The sequence below is a fragment of the Pseudochaenichthys georgianus genome, chromosome 13, assembly GCF_902827115.2.
Source record: "Pseudochaenichthys georgianus chromosome 13, fPseGeo1.2, whole genome shotgun sequence".
NCBI lineage: Eukaryota > Metazoa > Chordata > Actinopteri > Perciformes > Channichthyidae > Pseudochaenichthys > Pseudochaenichthys georgianus.
Genome location: NC_047515.1, coordinates 2,253,667 through 2,273,476, shown reverse-complemented (window position 1 = coordinate 2,273,476; position 19,810 = coordinate 2,253,667). Strand labels below are relative to the sequence as shown.

Below are 19,810 nucleotides of genomic sequence, written 5' to 3'. Positions count from 1 at the left end.
CGTTACTTTTATAAAATAATCACACTCACTGACAGACAAGAGGGGTTTCCGCCGCAGGTTTATATACATGTCGGCCTATGTAATCTGCGCGACCTGCGAGACCACATCTCCACGTGCAGTGCTGCATAAACATGGCTGAGTCTTCTCATCTGTAAACTCCCTCAACGGGCCGCTCGCTCTCTTTTGTTGATCGCCCTCTCACGGGTGAACAGTTCAATGTCCCGCTTCATTGTAGAAATTCTGCCATGTCTCTACCACTTTAGTTTGACCATCTCTGTTACTAAGTTATGGAATACTAAATAAATAAGTAATTCGATACCTTACCGTTACTGCGCTCATAAAGAATGATAAGAATAATGCGTCTTGAACTGGTTTCATTAATTAGTGTCTTGACGTTTCACAGACTGTTAGCTTGTTGTGGTTGGCTGGTAGCCTATTTTAGAGCATATACAAAGAAAGACTTGTTATGTCTTCCTTAATGCAATAGTAACTGGGGGTGCAAGTGGAGTCTCGCAGAGGCAAAACTGTGGCGCGCTTACACTGTAGGTGCGCCGCAGTCTGCGTGATCTTCCTGTGGGAGGGGCGGGCCGGCCCTGCGAGTAAAGTAACGAGTTACTTTATGTAGAGAGTAACGAAGTAGTGTAATATATTACTTTTTTTTAAAGTAATATGTAATATATTACTTTATTTTAGTAACGACCCCATCTCTGGTCAGCAGCCACAAGGACCTCACACACACAAACAGGAAAAACAGAGCCTAAATACACACAGACTACTCAAACCAACAAGACACAGGTGAGGGGGCAGGAGACAACAGGGCACCAGGTGAACGCAATAAGCAGCATCAGACAAAACGGGAGGGGGAACACTTTTCAAAATAAAACAGGAAACAGAGACAGACAAACTAAAACGAAGCTATACAATCCTTAACGGAGGCCGAGATCTATGGCCCCAAAGATTACACACTGTAATTGAATTGATCTCCTCTCTTTGCAGAACGAAGGACGGCAGTGAGTTTTTGTTTCATGCGAAAGATGAGGTAAGCCTTTCTTTTCTTCTAAATAAATCTTAGAAGGGAACTTGATTTATCAATCACATAAATGTTTAAATGCTTAAAGTCCTGAAGTTACAGTATTTGACACCAGTCAGAAACAGGAACAATAAAAGATCAATCAGCTGACATGTGTGACCTCCCTCTCCCCGCAGGACGACCTCAAGGTTTGGGTGGGCAACATCACGGCCAGCATCACGGAGCACGAGGAGATTGCCAAATGGGGTCAGCCCCAACCAACTACCTCATCCACCGACGAGGGCACGCGGCGCGACGGCAGCAAGGCGGACAACCGGTCAGAGCGTGGGGGGGAGCGCTCGGACCGGGGAGACCGCATCGAGCCGGCGGATATTGAAAAGGACAAAGAGAGAGACAAGGAGAAGGAGAGGGGGGAGCGGTCAGAGAGGTCGGAGCGAGGCGGGAAGTCGGAAGCAAAGCGCTCGGAAAAGTCCGGTAAGAAAAAGTGAGCCGGTACGCCCGGGATTGAATCGTACGAACTCCAGAAAGGAGGCGGGGCTTAGACTGGTAGTGAACGCCCCCCTCCTTCTCTCCGCCTCCAACACTGTCAACTCAGCAGTTGTGATTGGATGGGACACACAGGACAGAAGGACTGACCCAGGCTCACTCATAGGACGGACAGGAGCAGGAGACATGTCTCTCTCTCTCTCTTTTCCTCTGTGTCTCTGTGAAGAGTCACTGACGACTACGCCCCCCCCCTGGTGGAGGTTTCAGAGAACTGCAGAGAGCCACTGAACCCCGGGCAGCGTTAGAGAGACGCACGCATCATGGCTGTTACTGACTGCTGGGAGAGCGATAACACGTAGCTCATTCTGTTCCACGTTTGTTTTTTTCTATGAGATGAGCTGTACCGGTATGTATTTCTTGTCTGTCTGTCCTATTTACTCTATCTATCTGTCTGTAAGTCAAGACCTCCTGCACTATGTCCTATTACTCCTCGGAAATAGCAACAGAATGAAATTATGCCATCATGTTCTACAGACAAACAAACTTAGAGAATTTTTGTTATGTTCACTTTCCAATTTGTCTCGAGGTCTGGTCATTAAAGAACTGAGAAGGGACACTGATTTGACTTTGATGCCTATCAGCACAGCTGATTGGAGGAGACCGAGAGGATGGTGATGTAAGACAAGAGAAGAGCAGATGGCCGAGCAGAATGACAAACTACAAAACCATACAAGAAACCGTCGCATGAATACAAGAAATGATAGAAAACAGAAATCATTGCTCAGAGGGCCATAGAGATACATCCACACATTCTGCCAATAGAGTGCTAACGGAGAGCTTCCTTTGGTTCTACTGGACTCATTTAGGATTAAAGATGTCCTCATTAAGGCAGATCACATGGTTATTAACCTGTGATATAAACACTATACTATATCTATAAAAAGAAAAACTTGCAGTTCTTGGATCAGTGATCAGAGAGAGATCCCTAACGTGATGCTCCCAGGGACCTCATGCATCAAAGTGATGTTTCAATTCACTTTATTCAGTGGAGTTCATGTGAAAAACACACGTAAAACTGCAAGGTGTATGTTTTGATATCTCTAAATGTCATTAATACATTTATGAAATTTAGATTTTAGCATCAGGATCATTTTTCAATAAATGACATGTTTGGCTTTGGTCATAAGCACAACATCTGCGCCTGGCATGTTTTCAGTGAGCGAGGCTGAACCCGGGCGTCGCCTACTCTTCCATTGTCTTATAGCATCAAAGCTCTCGTTGGGTATTCTCTTTGATTTACTCACACTAAGGTGTCGAAACCTCTTTTTTGTAAGTACAGAATTCAAAATGACTTGTTTTGTGTGTAGTATTCAGTGTGTGTGTGTGTGTGTGTGTGTGTGTGTGTGTGTGTGTGTGTGTGTGTGTGTGTGTGTGTGTGTGTGTGTGTGTGTGTGTGTGTGTGTGTGTGTGTGTGTGTGTGTGTGTGTGTGTGTGTGTGTGTGTGTGTGTGTGTGTGTGTGTGTGTGTGTGTGTGTGTGTGTGTGTGTGTGTGTGTGTGTGTGTGTGTGTGTGTGTGTGTGTGTGTGTGTGTGTGTGTGTGTGTGTGTGTGTGTGTGTGTGTGTATTGCTGCTCTCTGCTCCCAGGGTCTCCATAGCTCTCAGGTTATTTATGTTAGCGTGTGCTTACCGTGTGCTACACATGTTCATATGTTTGTCCCCTCAGATGCCACCTCAGTCTTCCAGACACACACACACACACACACACACACACACGCACACACAGATATATAACTATAAAGGTGTTCCAGAGGTCATGAATCTGTCACGGTCAGCATCCCATCAGAATGATCCAGGTGAGAGTGGGTAGTGGATGAAGAGGCAGGATATCACACTGACCACATATTGTAAGTAAGATGTGAGATTGCATGTTTTTCTTGGAGAGAAGTCACTTGTCAATAGAAGCTTGTCTTTGCAGCCTGCTGACTTGCTATAAAGTCACCACAAAGCCATAAGGGTGGAGAGGGAAGGGGAGAAGCTAGTCTCATACACTTCTAAATGCAGCGGGGAACTTAAGTCACTTCCTGCCCTTGTACGAGCATCCTAGTCAAATATGTGTCAGATAGCATTTAAAATCCATTCCATTTCCAATTATGTTTCAATATCACAGATACTGTGTTTTATTAGTTAGTTAGTGCAGCTGCAGTGTGGCAGTCTACTTTACTGCGCTGTAAAACACAGGTCCTATTTTGGGAGATAAATCACAAACCAAAAAGGAGAACATTTCTATCGTAATATTTTGGTTGCATGATGTAACTTTGTCTCTACTGCTGGAGGAGCGAAGCCAGCCTCTTTGATTATTTAAATAGTCCAGAAATAATTACCAATATTCCAAATGAATTCATTTTTAAAGTAGGAATTTAGTTGGACTTCAAATTTCAATTTCCTATTTATATCAGAAGTCAGTATTTTCCATTTTGAAATGTTTCTCGTTGTTTCTTCAAAGTGTCATTCTGAGGTTAAGCCTCAATGTTCTTCTTTTGTATCTGACTACTCTTTATTTGAGGGGTGTACGTTCTCCTCTGGGATTTGACATTCTGTCCTGACCTCTTTGTCTGGTTTCATAAAACATGTCTTGAGAACTGTTGCTTTCTCTCATCATTTCAGCACCCTTTATGCATCCTCACGTGGTGTGCCGCAGATCAATGCAGCCATTTGCATCGTGCATGTTGGACACAACAAGGTCAGAGTAACAAGGAGGTGACTTCTGAACGAGTTCCACAGTGAGGCGGTGCAGTCCACTGCTGGGCGACTATGAATCAGCATGATAAACAGTCTCACGTTGTTGCCGTAGAAACACACGGGACAAAACATGTAGGGTACAGCTAACCCGCTAACAGCTAACATTACAAAGACCTCATTGGAGCCGTTTCCCACAGCAGAAGCCATGATGTGTTGGAGTGTGAACACCGAGGGTCCGGGTGGTGCCCTGCTGTCTGCTGTTCTGTTCACGCTCCAGATCAAATGATGAATAAAATACCTTTGGTTTATCATTCATGTATTTATAGTTTTCTTTCCTCACTTTCAAATGTTGTTGTTTTCAGTCTGGGTGCGGATCAGTGTTTGTCCAGCTCTCTGAACACAGCATGTCAGCCCCAAGCTACTTGTCATCAAAGCAGACATAAGAAGACGCAAGAGGAGAATTCATATCGAGGGAAACGCTGTCAGGGAGACTGACAACGAACAGTTCCAGTCTGTGTTGCATCACCAGAACACCGCAGTGTGTGTCATATGGGAGCAATGTATGAAGACTGTAGAAGTGTGTGTAATGGAAGAATTGATGATGATGATGATGATGATGATGATGATGATGATGATGATGATGATGTCCATGGTAGCAATGAACTGAAACTGTATGCAACTTGTTCTCTGTACTGAGGACGCTGCCGGTCTGAGGGGCAGTGGGGGGGGTCAGAGTCAGTAAAGTGCAGTCATCTCAGTAGGAAGGTCTTTAATAGAAACAGATCAGCTTTGTAATTGATTGTAGGGTTTATTTTTGTGCTGCTCACACTTGGTGCATAACCTTGAATGGCCTCCAGCTGAAACAAATAGCAATTAGCAACGTGAAGATTTAAGGCTTTTTCATCTGTTTTATAACATTATAAACTCAAAATGTATCTTGTGGCTTTATGGAGATGACTATGGGGATTTTTCTTATTGTTTTCTAACGTTAATCTGATTAATGAACAACATAATCACTGCATTCATTGATTATGAAAACTATTGTTAGTATCATAGCTGATTCATGCCTATTGTTGAACAGCTGTGAAGATCCACTGGCATATTCTTCATGTGTTAATATTCTTCTGGTAACATGTTATTCCAGCTGCGCGTTCACATTCTCATCAGGCTTCTCATTGGCTGCTGCTCCAGTGTCCTCACAAAACACATGGTAACCTTCGAGATACACACTGCCTGGACTAAATACACAATATCTACTCATAGGGCTCAGACTACAGTGAAAGCAATCAACCGTACCTTTATAAGTAGAATGTATTTTTTTAATCTAGCTCTGTGTATGTTCCTGAGGACAATCAGTGCTGGCATATTGAACCACGCGACTGCAGCAAAGGTGGAATGGTGACTTCAGTTCGGACATTCGATGGATTAAATAACTAACAGTTGAGTGGGGGATGATGTGGACACATGGAGGTTTTATTGGAGGGTTGATATGTAAATAAATAAATGCACCATTTTCTTACAAAAGAATGATCCGCATCATTAGACTCAAGGAGCATCAGATTGTCTCGCTTTTCTGCACTAAACTCCTCATGTCCTGTGCTCCAAACTAAGAGAATTATTTCTTAAAATAATTCCAGATAAAATTCTGACAGAAAGAATCCAGTACTGACTGAATATCCCCCCAGGACCCCAGAGCGCCGCTGCCTCTCTGCCTGCCTGCCCCACAGCTACCTGATGATGTAAATACATGTTCTCAGAGGTCTTTTCTGTCAAACAAACAAGAACATGAGTGTATCCATGGTGACACTGGGAACTGTGCCCCGTGTCGTTGTTATGTTAAGATGTGTTGCAGTGGGTTGGGCTGGACACGATCCACACTAACAGGACAAAGAGGTTGCATGTCTGCAAGTCCCATGCCTCCACTATGCAATCACTGCTACACACTGGGCGAACACAACATGACACAAGGGTGAATGAATGAACACGTAATAATGTACACAATGATCAGAACCAACGGCGAATCATTTGCTCTGTACAGTCCTTTCTTTGAATTGATAAATACAAATTGTGATATTGAAAGATCATGTAAGTGTGTGTCTTTTTGTGAAGCAGATAAGTGAGGTCTGGGCCCTGGAGACCTTTGTGGTCCAGGAAGGGCCGCAGAGTGAGAAAGTGATTGTAAAAGTGTGATTATTTGAGGTTAGGTCTATTTGTATTGTTGCCTAATAATGCATGCAGTAATGCAAGCAGTCCAGGGGGGTATACTACGAAGCAGGATTTAACTTCAGGGAAAACTCCGGCTTTCCGGTCCTACGAAGCTGGTTCACTTTTTAGCGGGCTAGATCTCCATGGTGACTTATCCTGGAACCTAGTCTGTGCTCCGAAGCAGGATAGGTTCCAGGATAAGAGATCAACTCAGCGAAAGCACCACGCCTGCTGACCAATCAGAGCTCAGTGTGCGGAGGAAATACAGTTTAAACTGCCGTTGCAGGAAAGACGGCCGGCCAAAATCACCGACTGTGTGAAAGTGAAAATGAATAGAATATCACCTCCATCTTCAGAGCAGTCTGACTAACTATTATACTATTATGTTAAGAAAGCTTAATTAAATATCTGCCACAACATAAGTAACCGGATCAAAGTAACATTACGTTGCCTACAGTCCGCGGCACTGTGAGTGCAGACGTCGATGTGTCCCATTATCATTCATATCACATCATAATGTATCACATATTTCCTGATCTGAGTCAGCTGAGCCGTATCTGGCCGTGCAACACTCACAGCGTCACAGACTGGATGCAGAAGCATTATTTTAAGCAACACATTAAGTTGAGGAAACACTCGAGTCAAATGTAATTAAAGTCAGATCATGTCTTAGACGGGGCAGTGATATCATAAACCTGTTAATGTAAGCATTCAAACACGTGTTCTGTTCCCAGCTGTATTCACCTTGCAGGTGCAGCTCTGTGGCTTTGATCCTGATCAAGTGTTTAAGTCATGGATGTTTAAAGTTTAACTTCTTCATATGTCTAATATTATAGTTGACTTATCATTCAGGAAGTATGACGCTGCGCTGTCAGTATGCTTCTCCATGTTTGTGATTGGTCGAATGCTCCAGATACCACCCCTTTCATGTGAACGCGCACCTAACTACATAGGACACGGCCTGCTTGAGCGATCCACTTGATGACCCGCGTCGTAGTACCGTTTAGCGAGAGCGCGTATGTTTTGGATTAGGCCAACCGGCTAACTCAAACATATCCAGGTTAGGTTGAACCAGCTTCGTAGTACAGGCCCCGGGACAAAGGAAATATGTTGTTGTCACTTTAGAGACAACAACTGTTGTTTATAGTTGTCCTCTTGGTGTGGTGATGGTATAATGCAAATAAGTGTTAAGGCCCAAATAGGCTGATAATAATAATGTATCAGAAATATTTAGTGATAGAGGTTTTTTACAGTGTGGTATTGCTGCTCAAGCTAAATATATCAAATACTTCGCCACCCAGTGGTTGTTTTTGCATAGACATTTTAGAAGGACTTGTATTTTGAAATGTAGACATGACACCGGAAGCGGATGTGCAACACGGAATCTTATCAGAGACGGACCGGTAGGAAAGCTAGCGAAACGTTTACACGGAAGAGAGACTTTTGTTGGGTTAAAAGTCCAACTGACTCTATATTTGGTTATTTGTGTTGCTTGAAACATGTCCTGCAGACAGGCAGATACACTGGGTTGAGTTTGTAATGTGACTGAATAAAAATGGAAGCAAGGTTTAGCAGCGAAGTGGCGTCCATAGTCGAAGTCGCTATCCAGGCGGCCGTGTCTGTGTTCAGGGATGTCTGGGGCAAAGAGGCGCCAAACTCGCAGTGGGAAGAGGCGAAGTCCGGAGAAATCCTGGAGATAGAGAAGTGTCTGGTGCTCCAGATCCACAAGGTGTTCACTGAGTACTCCTCGGAGCTGTTCGAGGAGAACGAGGCTCTGCGGGCCAAGGTGGAGCAGCTGGAGGACGTGCTGCAGAAGAAAGCCGGGCATCTGGAGCAGGAGCTGGAGGCCAGAGTGGGCCAGCTGGGCAAAGAGATGGAGGAGCTGGAGCAGGAGCTGAAGAGCATCAGTGACGTCGGCAGCAAGACCCCGGGAGGACCGACCCTCCTCCTGGTGCAGGACGCCTCTCTGATAGGTGAGGGACAGCTGTCAATCAGCCCGTCAATCACTTTGATGGCCACCTGAGAGTGCAACTCCTCAGATTGAGTTCTAATGTTATTTGTATACATACCAAGGTTAAAATACACACACTGTGGGCTCAGTGGAGGAATGTAACTAAGTACATTTACTCAATACTAACTTGTTGTTGCTTTTAAATGTTACTTTGGAATGTTCTGTTAGTTCTACTGGAACTCCACTATTCATATCTGACCATTATGTTTCCTTACAAACAAATAAAGACTCTGAAAAGATGTAGCCATTCACAGAAAATCAGTGGCTACTATTTTTAGTTTATCTATTATGTGAGGATTTGCTGCTTTTCTTATTTGTTATTGAAATATATACACGTCATTTCTACTTGAGAACATTTTCCTGAACTACACATTTTCAATCCAAGACTTTTACTTATGACAAAGTAATTTAGCCTGGTATGGCCTACTTTACTTCCCCCGTAGGTGGTGTTAACCTTTCAACTAGAACGTACATTTGTTATAATGGAGGATTTATTGTTTAGTCTAAAAAAGGTTATTACAATTCCCTGACACAAAGTCAGATTGTGTTTTGTCTGACAGCCCTTACCCTAGAGAGATTTCATTTCTAATGATGGGGACGATTATCAATCACTATATTTAAGAAATTGGGACTACTAAATATTTGGCATTTTGCTCCAATAAGTACAACTTGCTTTGTTTTCTGTGCCACAGATTTGATTTGGATAAATCCTTGTTTTGATTGCTGCTTGTTCTAAACACATTTCACACGACACGCTGAAGGATAATAATAAAGTTGATGTTGTGTCCATCAGGAGCCCCGGTGGTGTCGGTCTCCAGCAGCCCTGCTGCTCCGCTGGTGGCTGTGAAGGAACCTTCCTCCACCCCGCCTCCAGTTTCAGCAGTCAGCTCCACCGCTGCCCCTGTGGCCGTCTCTGACCCCGCCCCCGTGGTGTCTGCTGGTGGCTCCACCGCTGCCCCTGTGGCCGTCTCTGACCCCGCCCCCGTGGTGTCTGCTGGTGGCTCCACCGTAGCCCCTGTGGCCGTCTCTGACCCCGCCCCCGTGGTGTCTGCTGGTGGCCCCCCCGCAGTACTGTTGGTGGGGGCCAGCCAAGTGGTCCCCCAGCTCCCTGCACCACCTACGACTGTCTCTGAATCAGCGCTCCTCCTCAAAGCAGCGGCATCGACGCCTCAACAAACCCCCCCCTCAGACTCGGCACAGGAGAAGGTGGGCTGTTTCTGATGTGCTTTTATTTAACTCCTAGATTACATTCATAAAGAGTTTAAACATACAATCATAAGACTGAATGTGGAATAGAAAAAGCTGATAAACTATCTGAAGCTTGAGATTAGGGTAGACTAAACCGAGTGTTTACAATATACATGTTGGCAACATATGTAGAATTGAAAGAGTGAATGTTTTATACAGAACTATTAGCAGCTGACAGACACCCTACTAACCAAGCCCCTTCAAACTAAGCTAATCTTACCCTAAATACTAAATGGTCCCAAAATATTCATTTCTCAGTCTGAAAATTAGCTTAAAAATAGGTAGGATATAATAAACATGGATATTTTACAAAGGAAAGATTTTTTTACAAATTGTATACAAGTCCCCAGACATTAAATGTATTCAGGCAGATACAAACTATTTTGATAGCATTATCGTTCCATACCTGAGGACCCTGCACACCACACTAATGTTATAACATGTAGGTTTTTTACACTTTTTTAATATGTACTTTCTATGTCTTATGCGAAGGGAATTAAGTTGTGATAAGGTCTCTGATTGGTCTGGAAGCAACAATGTCTTTAAACTCTATCTTGAGATCATTTGTATTAACAAAATATGAGAATACACGTAAATCCACCCAGTCCAACTGTCATCTCATGTGGAGCGAGATTCTTGCTTTTTAAAAACTCTGCACCAACATAAGAAATGCCTTTCTCACGCGCTCAATGCGACGCACAGGAGCATGGCAGCTCCCCAAAGGTGAAGCCCAAACATCCCCCTATTGACTGGCTGTAACTTCAGGGAGCGCTTGATTTGATGCAGCTGGGTTCTCTATAAGTGGAGCACACATGACCATGATCATTTGTTTTAGCAGCTCTAATCTCAGTTGTGTTTATTCCCCAATGTTGTGGATCTACAGTATGTAACGTTTATGGTCAAATGGCCTTCTTATTCTTTACAGAAATGTGTGGAAGAGGCGCCTTCAGGCAGGACGAGGAGGACGAGGAGAGCCACTTATAAGACTGAAGAAGGTGAGAATACCGTAACATTAACATCTGGGAAGGCACTTGAATAGTAGGGTTGTAACGGTACACGTACCCGTACCGAAATTATTCGGTACGGGCCCTTCGGTTCGGTACACGTGTGTACCGATACACGTGTGTACCGAACGCATATAACGTTAAACGTAAAAAATTGAGAACGTGAACAACTTCTTGGAAGTAATCTCAGGTGCTGCGTCGCAGCATTCAGAGTAATTTGCTCCCATTGTGTTCAACGCGTCAGAGCGAGCAAGTCATTTCATTGGACGAGCTGGTCAGAGGGATGCGTTCACATGTAGTTAGTAATTTGAGGAACTGTCGAAATGGCGAACGCAGATAAAGTTGAGCTGGAAAATCCTCCAGCATCATTGAAGTCTCCGGTTTGGGAACATTTTGGTTTCGCAGTTACGTACAAGGATGACGGACAAAGACAGGTGGACCGAACCAAAGCTGTTTGTCGGCATTGTTCAACTAACATTGGTTACGCGGCTGGCAATACATCAAACTTGCACACTCTTGAAAAGGCATCACCCGAACGTGAATATCACCGGTACCAAAAGACTGAAGTGCAAACCCAACTCCCACTAGCATTTAAGCCTCCACCACTCGCAGAGAGTTCAGACCGAGCCAAAGCTATTACAAACGGCAAATATCCTTATGTTGCCATGTTAGCAAAGCGCTACCTGGCTGTATCTGCTACCTCTGTCCCTAGCGAGAGGGTGTTCTCCACAGCAGGAGACATTGCTAGTGCCAGCAGATCTGCCCTTTCAGCAAGCAATGTGGACAAGTTCATCTTTCTTTAAACAACATGAAAATACAATGACAAGCAAGTCCTAATGTCAAACTGGCTGCTTAGGTACTAGTACAGTACAGTTCAAATACAGATTATTTCAGTTCATCGAAAAGCTGCACCTTAATGTTTATTTTATTATATTTTATATTTATTTGAGTGAATATTCATAGTTTAATAATAATTAAAAACCCTAAACTAATAGTTTATGTTTTGTGAGTACGAGTACAGAAAAGTTCAAATACAGATTATTTCAGTTCATCGAAATGCTGCACCTTAATGTTTATTTTATTATATTTTGTATTTATTTGAGTGAATACATTATTCACAGTTTAATAATTTAAAAAAAATATGTTATGTTTTGTGATAATTTTTTCTGCTGTACCGAAAACGTACCGAACCGAACCGTGACCTAAAAACCGAGGTACGTACCGAACCGAAATGTTTGTGAACCGTTACACCCCTATTGAATAGGTAGACGATACAATCTTATTTAAAAGTAGAGGCCTCTTAAAATAAGATCTCTAATTTTGTAACTTTTCTTCTCTTTATTTGAAGCTTCCACTGACAACAGCGTCGAAGAGAAGAAAACCAACTCAAGTGGAGAGCCGGGGAAAAGGCTTAAAAGAAAAGAGACAGCAACGCGCTTTCCCTGTGAACATTGTGACGCAGGTTTTAATTGGAAAGGTGAATTAAAGAAACACATGAAGGTCCACAAGAAGCCTTTCCCTTGCGAGCAGTGTGGCAGGAGCTTCCTGGAAAAGAAGTCTCTGGAAAATCACCTTTTGCGCCACGAGGCAAGCAAAGCCCCCCTGCCCTTCCCCTGCCCTCAGTGTAAGAGGTCGTACCGGAGAGAGGAGTCGCTCCAGAACCACCTCAAGCATCACGAGCGCTCCAAACCGCCCAAGCCCTTCGCCTGCGATCAGTGTGGCAAAACATTCCGAATCCAGCGCTCTCTGGAGAACCACCTGCTGCGCCACGACAAATGGAAGCAGATGTTGAAGTGCCATCTTTGTGACAAGACGTGCAAGACATCGGTCCAGCTGAGGTGTCACATGGCCGTGCACTCGGAGGAGAGACCGTTCAGCTGCGCCACCTGCGGGAAGGAGTTCAAGAGCAAAGACACCCTCCGCTTCCACCAGATGGTTCACTCCAACTCTAAAAAATACAAGTGCACAATGTGCGAGGAGACATTCAAATACGCCCACTCCCTGACCGTGCATAAGAGGAAACACACAGGCGTCACCCCGTTCACATGCACCGTGTGCAACAGGTCCTACAGGACGGGCACGGCTCTGAAGAGACACAGCGTGGTCCACACCGGGGAGAAGCCCTTCACCTGTCACATCTGTGGAGCCAGGTTCAGCCTGAACAACAACCTGAAGAGGCACCTGCGCATCCACACCGGGGAGAAGCCCTTCACCTGCTCCGAGTGCGGGAAGAGCTTCTCCGACAACAACAAGCTCAAGGCCCACATGCTCATCCACGGAGCCAGGAAGCCTTTCATGTGCGATCTGTGCGGGAAGACATTCCTCTTCAACTGCCGGCTGCTGATCCATCAGAAGTACGTGCACGCTGACAGGAACGAGGACACGGACAGCACGCAAAGGTTTCTGCAGAATAGAAAGAGAAACAAGTCCTTGATTAAACCATTCAGCTGCAAAGTATGTCTCAGAGGTTTCAGCGCCGCGTGTTCCCTCAAACTCCACGAGAGAGGCCACAGCGAGAACAAGGAGTTCAACTGCGGCATTTGTGGGAAGGCTTTCCACAACAAGTACTCTTTCGGGTATCACCAGAGAAGCCACGCTGGGGAGAAGCCCTTCGTCTGTGACGTGTGCGGGAAGAGGTTTTTCCACACTGGCAGCCTGAAGCAGCACGAGCGGATTCACACGGGCGAGAAGCCGTACAAATGCGACCAGTGCGACAAGACCTTCAGAACAGACGGAAACTTCTACAGGCACTTGCGGATCCACACGGGCGAGAAGCAGTTTGAATGTTTGTACTGTCACAAGAAGTTCCACCAGTCCAACCAGCTCAAGTCCCACATGCAGGTCCACACCGGGGAGAAGCTGTACTCCTGCCAGCAGTGTGAACGCGGCTTCTCCGATTCAAGGCAGCTCAAGAAGCACAGCTGTGACGGGTCCTAGAGGAGGGATGGGGAACAATCTGGAAGAACGCTTGACTGAGTAACACATGGGTTAATATAATATATTCACAAATGAACAGCCATTTGTTGTGTAATGGAACTGAGATGACTTGGCCCAGTGCATTTATGCTCAATTATTGCTTTACAAAAAACATCTTTAAAATCCGTTTTTGGAGCTTTTACAATTCGATGAATCAACATGAAAAATGTATTGGAGACATGCAAAAAGATTCACAAGATAGCTTCATAGTAGCAAAGGGATGCTTGGTTTATTATAAACGGAATGCTTTTGTCTGTTGATCCACTTAAGTGTTTAACACTTCAGCGTTACTCATGTTTCATTACCCTTAATATGCTAAAGTTAAGGGATTCATCTAAAGTCATTAAAACGGTTAATGAGAGTTAATGTACTGGCAGCTCTACTTTCATTCAGAGATTTACAGTAAAGGTTGGCTGCATTATTAGTTTTAAGAAACTTGTGTTTGTCCTGTATAAAAAAAAACCCACAAAGATAAACATATGAAACCACAAATATAGGTTTTGAGTTTGGATGATTTAAAGGTATTTTAGACGGAAAACACCGCTTCAGAATTTCAAGTGTGTTTTAGGACTTAGTTATTTTCAGCAGCTGAAATTGTTTATTTTCTCCAGTTGAGTGCATTTTTGAATGACATTCTGTTTTTTAAAGATTTCTATAATTTATGTTTTGTTCATCAATGAAGATCCATACAATGACGTTAAGATGTGTTTGTTTTTCAACAAAAACAACACATTGTAAAATGACAGGCTTATGTCAATGGCAGTTATTATGGCAGTGTGTATATTTCTTTTTGTGTGTTATTGCATTAAAAGAACATTTGCAATTGAAGCAACTTTTGAGTTTTATTTTGAAATGTATTTACCTTCGCTACTTCCATTTCCGGAATCATTGCGGCTTTCCGATCTGCGTTTTTGTTTTTGTCGGCTGCTAACTTTAAATGCGAACATGTCAGAGAACTTGGTGTTTTATTCAGAAATAAAATCCATCTTGGAGACAGTCATCAGGACCTCTGTTGATATTGGACATTCTAAAGAAAAAACCTCCACGAAAGGGGCTACCATGAGACGGGAGGTGAGTTAACGGTTAATATTACCGCTCTGCTGTCGGGGAGCATCACATACACGTTACTGCGGACACCAGACAGGAGGGATCAGAAACACTAGCTGGGGGAGATTGGACCGCCGGAATAAAACCAAGCAGAGGGACAGGTTAACACCAAGAGCAACAAAGATGGCGGACTGTTATCACGAAGAAAGCTAGCTAGCTAAACATGTCTATCCGGAAAAAGTGTATTGTCACCTTATAACTTTAAGTCACATAACCACTTGTGCAGGCTCTTAATATAGGTTCAAAAATAATGAAATACATTTCTTATTTTATTTCAAATTAAAAAGCGTAGGCCTATGCTGAACAATACGGTGTGTCACTGTCCAGTGACTCGGAGATTGGATTGACGGTAGATGAAACCTGTCTACTCTTTGCCAAACTCCGCCCTGGATTTATAATTTGAACAGTAGGCCTACTGGAATGTAATGTAATGTATTTACTCAAGGACTGTGCTTAAGTAATTGTACTTTACTTATTTAGGTTTCGATTTTGGCAACTTAATATCATTACATTTTGGAATTATTACATTATTATTAAAGCATAGGCTGTGAATCAATTAAATTAATACATCGTGATGTAATAACGGATTAGCTGCAACATAAATTACACCAATAAATGATACTAACTGATGGCATTGATTGCAAATGAATCATAATCCCGATTCCCGTGATATATTTGTTTCTCCTGAAATAGGTTATTCTTATTTTATATTACAACGTTCTAAATATTCCAGCACTCAATATCTGTAATTTTAAATAAACCTCTCGGTGATGATTTATTAATCATTTTCTTCCTCCACATCTAATCCAAACGTCTACAAAATTCTACATGAAAATATAATGTATGACTCACCTGGACAGTAGTGCAAAGTAACTAAGTACATTTACTTAAGAACAATATTTATACTTTACTTTAGTCATGTTGTACTTATTTGTACCTACTAACTATCGTCAAAAGTTTTCAGTGGATATTACCAGCATTTTACTTATTACAATACTCATCCACTTTTAAGATCCATTTCCACCTCATTGGCTCGTCTTCCTAAATAAGATTCTTATCCAGCAAATAAACAATTTACCCAAACATTGCTTTCGTCATTTTAATGTTATTCTGTTAATAATGTTCAGTTACATTTTTACAAATGAATACATTGTGCTTAAGTTTTGTATAGTTATGTAGTTATGGTGGGCCATCAGTTTAACCCTTATTAGGCCAAATACACTCTACATTGTAATGGATTTGTTCTAAATGATACTGCAGTTATACCACCAGTTGATATAATATAAGCAGTTGGTAAATAAGCATCAGATGCTTTATCTAGCAGCTCATTTATAGAACACACTGTTGACTTCTTTATTTCAATCCTGACAGCCAGATTTTGACACCGTTGTGGAAATGTTGGCACGGGAGGCAACGAGAAAGATCGACGCCGTTTTCTCCCAACTGTCCTCAACACTGCACAACGAGAACCAGACCCTGCAGGCCAGAGTGGGGGGGCTGCAGAGCGAGCTAAAGACCACCCAGGAGAACTTTGAGAACGCCAGGATGTGGAGAGAACACGTCCTGAGCGGCAGCCCCGTCCTGTTCCAGCAGAGCGGCCTCGTCTACACCCTGAAGCCTTCTGGGAAGTTGAAAACTAGAACAGATCAATTGACCGGGGACGGCCCAGAGACCGGACATGATGGTAGGTTTTCATTAAAGGACAACAATCCACTCGAAAACACCAACTTCTACGTTCATCGTAATCATGATGGAGAATCAAAGCTCAAATGGGATGTAGAAAAAGCACATGGAGGGGAAGAGGGCTCCTTAGAATGGAGCACTTTACACGAACACAACCATAACTTACTTCCTGTGATTAGATTCAGATACATTAGGTTGCTGATGTTAAGCTGGCATCAATGTCAATGATAATATATATACTGATATATTTGATGGAAGATCAAAAAAACACTTCAAAAACCTACAGTCCGTCCCTCTCAGCGTAACATGTTGCTCCAAACTTCATCAAATGTTGTCCTTGTTTTGTGAGAAGAGAAGTCAGAACCCCACATTGATGCAAAGGATCTAGTTTGTAGCAAAGTTTGACCCAGACAGTAAATGAGTGTTATTATAAACCAGAAAATAAAATGTTAAGTATTAAGTGACTGTCTTTGATGCTTTATTCTTCTGGTCATTTCTTGTGAAGAAGCAGCAAAGGAAGTGAATTCTGAAGCTGAGTCCTCGGCGGCTATTGGACAAGGTAACGTTTGAAATTGTTATTGTCAAAGAAACGCATATTATCACCGGGAATAAAACAAAAAGGAAACACATAAAAACAAAAAGTGTAAATGGAATGCTGTGTGCAGCTTTGACACTTTACAGTAGTATCTACATTTGAAAATGAAATTGAGAAGTTAATGCAAACGATGCTTTATTTGGCAGAATGTCCCCTTTAATCGAATACATCCCGCTGTGTGCCTCGCTAACTTGTTTATTAACATTTATCTGTTCCTCTCTTGTGTAGACATTAAAGAGGATTCTTCCACAACCAACACGGCAGACTCCAAAACCCCTGAGAGCCAGAACACGCAGGAAGCTGGAGTGAGAGGAAAAGGGAAGCAGTTTGTATGTGAGGTCTGTACCAAGAGCTTCAGCCGGCAGTTCCACCTGATGAAGCACAGGAACACTCACCGGGAGCAGAGGCCTTTCTCCTGCGACCAGTGCCCCAGGAGGTTCAGGAACACGGAGACGTTCGAGTACCACCTGCTGCGGCACGAGGAGAGGAAGTACGCCACCCTGAAGTGCCCGCTCTGTGAGAAGATGTTCAAAACTCAAATGCACTTGAAGACTCACCAGATGGTGCACACGGACACGAGGCCATTCACCTGCTCCACCTGCGAGAAGGCCTTCAAGACTAAACACAGCCTCCAGGCTCACCAGGTCGTTCACTCTGCTGAGAAACCGCACAAATGCTCCGAGTGCGGGGAGGGCTTCCGGTACGCCTTCACGCTGCAGTGCCATCAGAGCATTCACACCGGGGAGCATCCCTTCAAGTGCACGGTGTGTGGCAAAGCTTTTATAAAGAGGAGGTCGCTCAGCGCGCACCAGCGGGGCCACAGGGGGAAAATGTTCACATGTGAGACGTGTGGAGCGGGGTTCACGCTGCAGCACAACCTGAGGAGACACGTCCGTATCCACACCGGAGAGAAACCCTTCAAATGTAAAGTCTGTGGGAAGAGCTTCATTCAGGACAACAGGCTCAAGTCACACATGCTTCTTCACGGTGCCTCAAAGTCCTTCATGTGTGACCTCTGTGGGAAGACCTTTCTGTACAACTGCCAGCTGCAGAAACACCAGAAAGCCACTCACGATGAAAGGCACGGGCAGGTCGTCAGGAGGCGCACTCGAGAGAAAGGGAACCGCAGAGTGATCTACAGACGGGACAGAACCTCGGTGGACGTGACGCCCTTCAGCTGCAAGACCTGCCGCAAGGGCTTGGACTCGGCCGGCGCCCTGAGGAGACACGAGCAGATTCACACCGGGCAGAGGCAGCACACATGCCCCACATGCGGAAAGTCCTTTTTCTACAAAGCCACGTACGACTACCATCAGCGGATCCATACAGGAGAACGTCCGTTCGGTTGTGACGTGTGCGGGAAGAGGTTCATCATCCCTCAGGCCCTCAAGTCCCACAAACTGCAGCACTCCGGAGAGAAGCCTCATCAATGTGAGCAGTGCGACAAGGCCTTCAGGATCTACACCAACCTGCTCCGACACATGAGGGTCCACACGGGGGAGAAGCCCTACGAGTGCGAGGTATGCGGGGTGAGGTTCAGGCAGCTGGGACACGTGAAGTTTCACATGCAGGTCCACACCGGAGAGAGGCCGTACTCCTGCAGCAGCTGTGGACTCGGGTTCTCAGACTCAAGGCTGCTAAAGAGACACAACTGTGCTGAGAAACACCAGAACACTTCAGAGGACACACTTGCTACGTCCTAAAAACCCAGCAATAACATTTATTGGATATTTAAATAAATACATGTTAAAACCTGCATATATTGCACAACTTGGAGTGTTAGCTGAATTTCTCGGTTGTGATATGGGATTGTATTTGTTCTGCCTAAAGAAAATGCTTTTTAAATGTTGTTCAGGAGCGTCAGCAGCAAAGTCAGACCGTGAAGAGAAAGCTTGAAGTGTGTGATCAAATCAAGATGCAGCCAACAGAGTAACCTAAGCAATATTATTTTAAATAAACGTTGTTTAAAATGATAAATGATATATACATTGGTCTTTAATTGCAAAACAGCAAAGCTCTTTGAAAAAAAAATGATATCATGATGAAACAAAAAATGAATCAAGACGTTGATTGTGTGATTTTTTTTAAAGTAAATGATTCAATCCTGATAGCTAGAGGGAAACCAACAATCACGCTGTACAAAGCAAATCAGATGTTTGTTTCCTTAATTAATACATGTAAATACAAAATGTTGGAGTTTATTTTGAAAGTAATGACATTTACACGTCTAATATGTGTAATATGTCATTAAAGCGCTCTAAATTAAAAAAAAATGTAATCCATTATTATTATTATTAATAACCGGAACATCTCCATACTGATGACACTGTAATTGTTTGTCATCTACTCTGGTAATGATTGGGTTAAAGTTCCTCACTGTGACCACCGAAGGACAGTAAACACCAACACTCACTTTAACTTTGAACTGCTCGACTTTAATAATATATTTTCTAACTAACTATAAAACAAAACACTGAAAAAGTAAGGGTGGTTTGTATTTGTTATTATTGTGTCTGACATAACGTGTTGCCTTATAGCACGGGTGTCCAAACTACAAATGCGGCCCGCGGACCATTTTGAATCGGCCCTCAGCGAATTCTAAAAGTATAATATAATACGGCCCACAGATGAAACATGTGCTTGTCTTATATTGTACTTCTTAAATATATATGTCAAAATATATTACACAGTAGTAGTCATGTGTTAATAAACCCACTTTTCAAATA

General features: G+C 43.5%; 3 protein-coding genes and 1 long non-coding RNA gene across 4 annotated transcripts in view; all 4 read left to right on the top strand.

Annotated features, from left to right (window-relative positions):
* Nucleotides 1-2,922, top strand: part of LOC117457411 (spectrin beta chain, non-erythrocytic 4) — a 150,109-nt gene extending 147,187 nt beyond the window's left edge. Inside the window, 2 exon segments of the mRNA XM_034097494.2 lie at nucleotides 997-1,039; nucleotides 1,207-2,922. Of these exon segments, the coding sequence (XP_033953385.1) occupies nucleotides 997-1,039; nucleotides 1,207-1,518 (355 nt within the window). The 3' untranslated portion in view covers nucleotides 1,519-2,922.
* A 170-nt stretch (nucleotides 2,923-3,092) lies between these two features.
* LOC117457702 (uncharacterized) lies at nucleotides 3,093-4,566 on the top strand. The gene is made up of 2 exons (XR_004553354.1): nucleotides 3,093-3,420; nucleotides 4,181-4,566. It is a non-coding gene; the product is annotated as an uncharacterized lncRNA (long non-coding RNA).
* A 3,266-nt stretch (nucleotides 4,567-7,832) lies between these two features.
* Nucleotides 7,833-14,527, top strand: LOC117457521 (zinc finger protein 271-like). The gene is made up of 4 exons (XM_034097663.1): nucleotides 7,833-8,433; nucleotides 9,265-9,677; nucleotides 10,645-10,714; nucleotides 12,072-14,527. Exons 1-4 carry the CDS (start codon nucleotides 8,016-8,018, stop codon nucleotides 13,658-13,660), a joined length of 2,490 nt encoding a protein of 829 aa, XP_033953554.1. The 5' UTR covers nucleotides 7,833-8,015; the 3' UTR covers nucleotides 13,661-14,527.
* Nucleotides 14,450-19,169, top strand: LOC117457522 (zinc finger protein 431-like). Its single transcript, XM_034097664.2, has 4 exons — nucleotides 14,450-14,770; nucleotides 16,178-16,490; nucleotides 16,995-17,048; nucleotides 17,313-19,169. The coding sequence occupies exons 1-4, from the start codon at nucleotides 14,450-14,452 to the stop codon at nucleotides 18,785-18,787; spliced, it is 2,163 nt and encodes a 720-aa protein (XP_033953555.1). The 3' UTR covers nucleotides 18,788-19,169.
* Nucleotides 19,170-19,810: the final 641 nt, after the last annotated feature.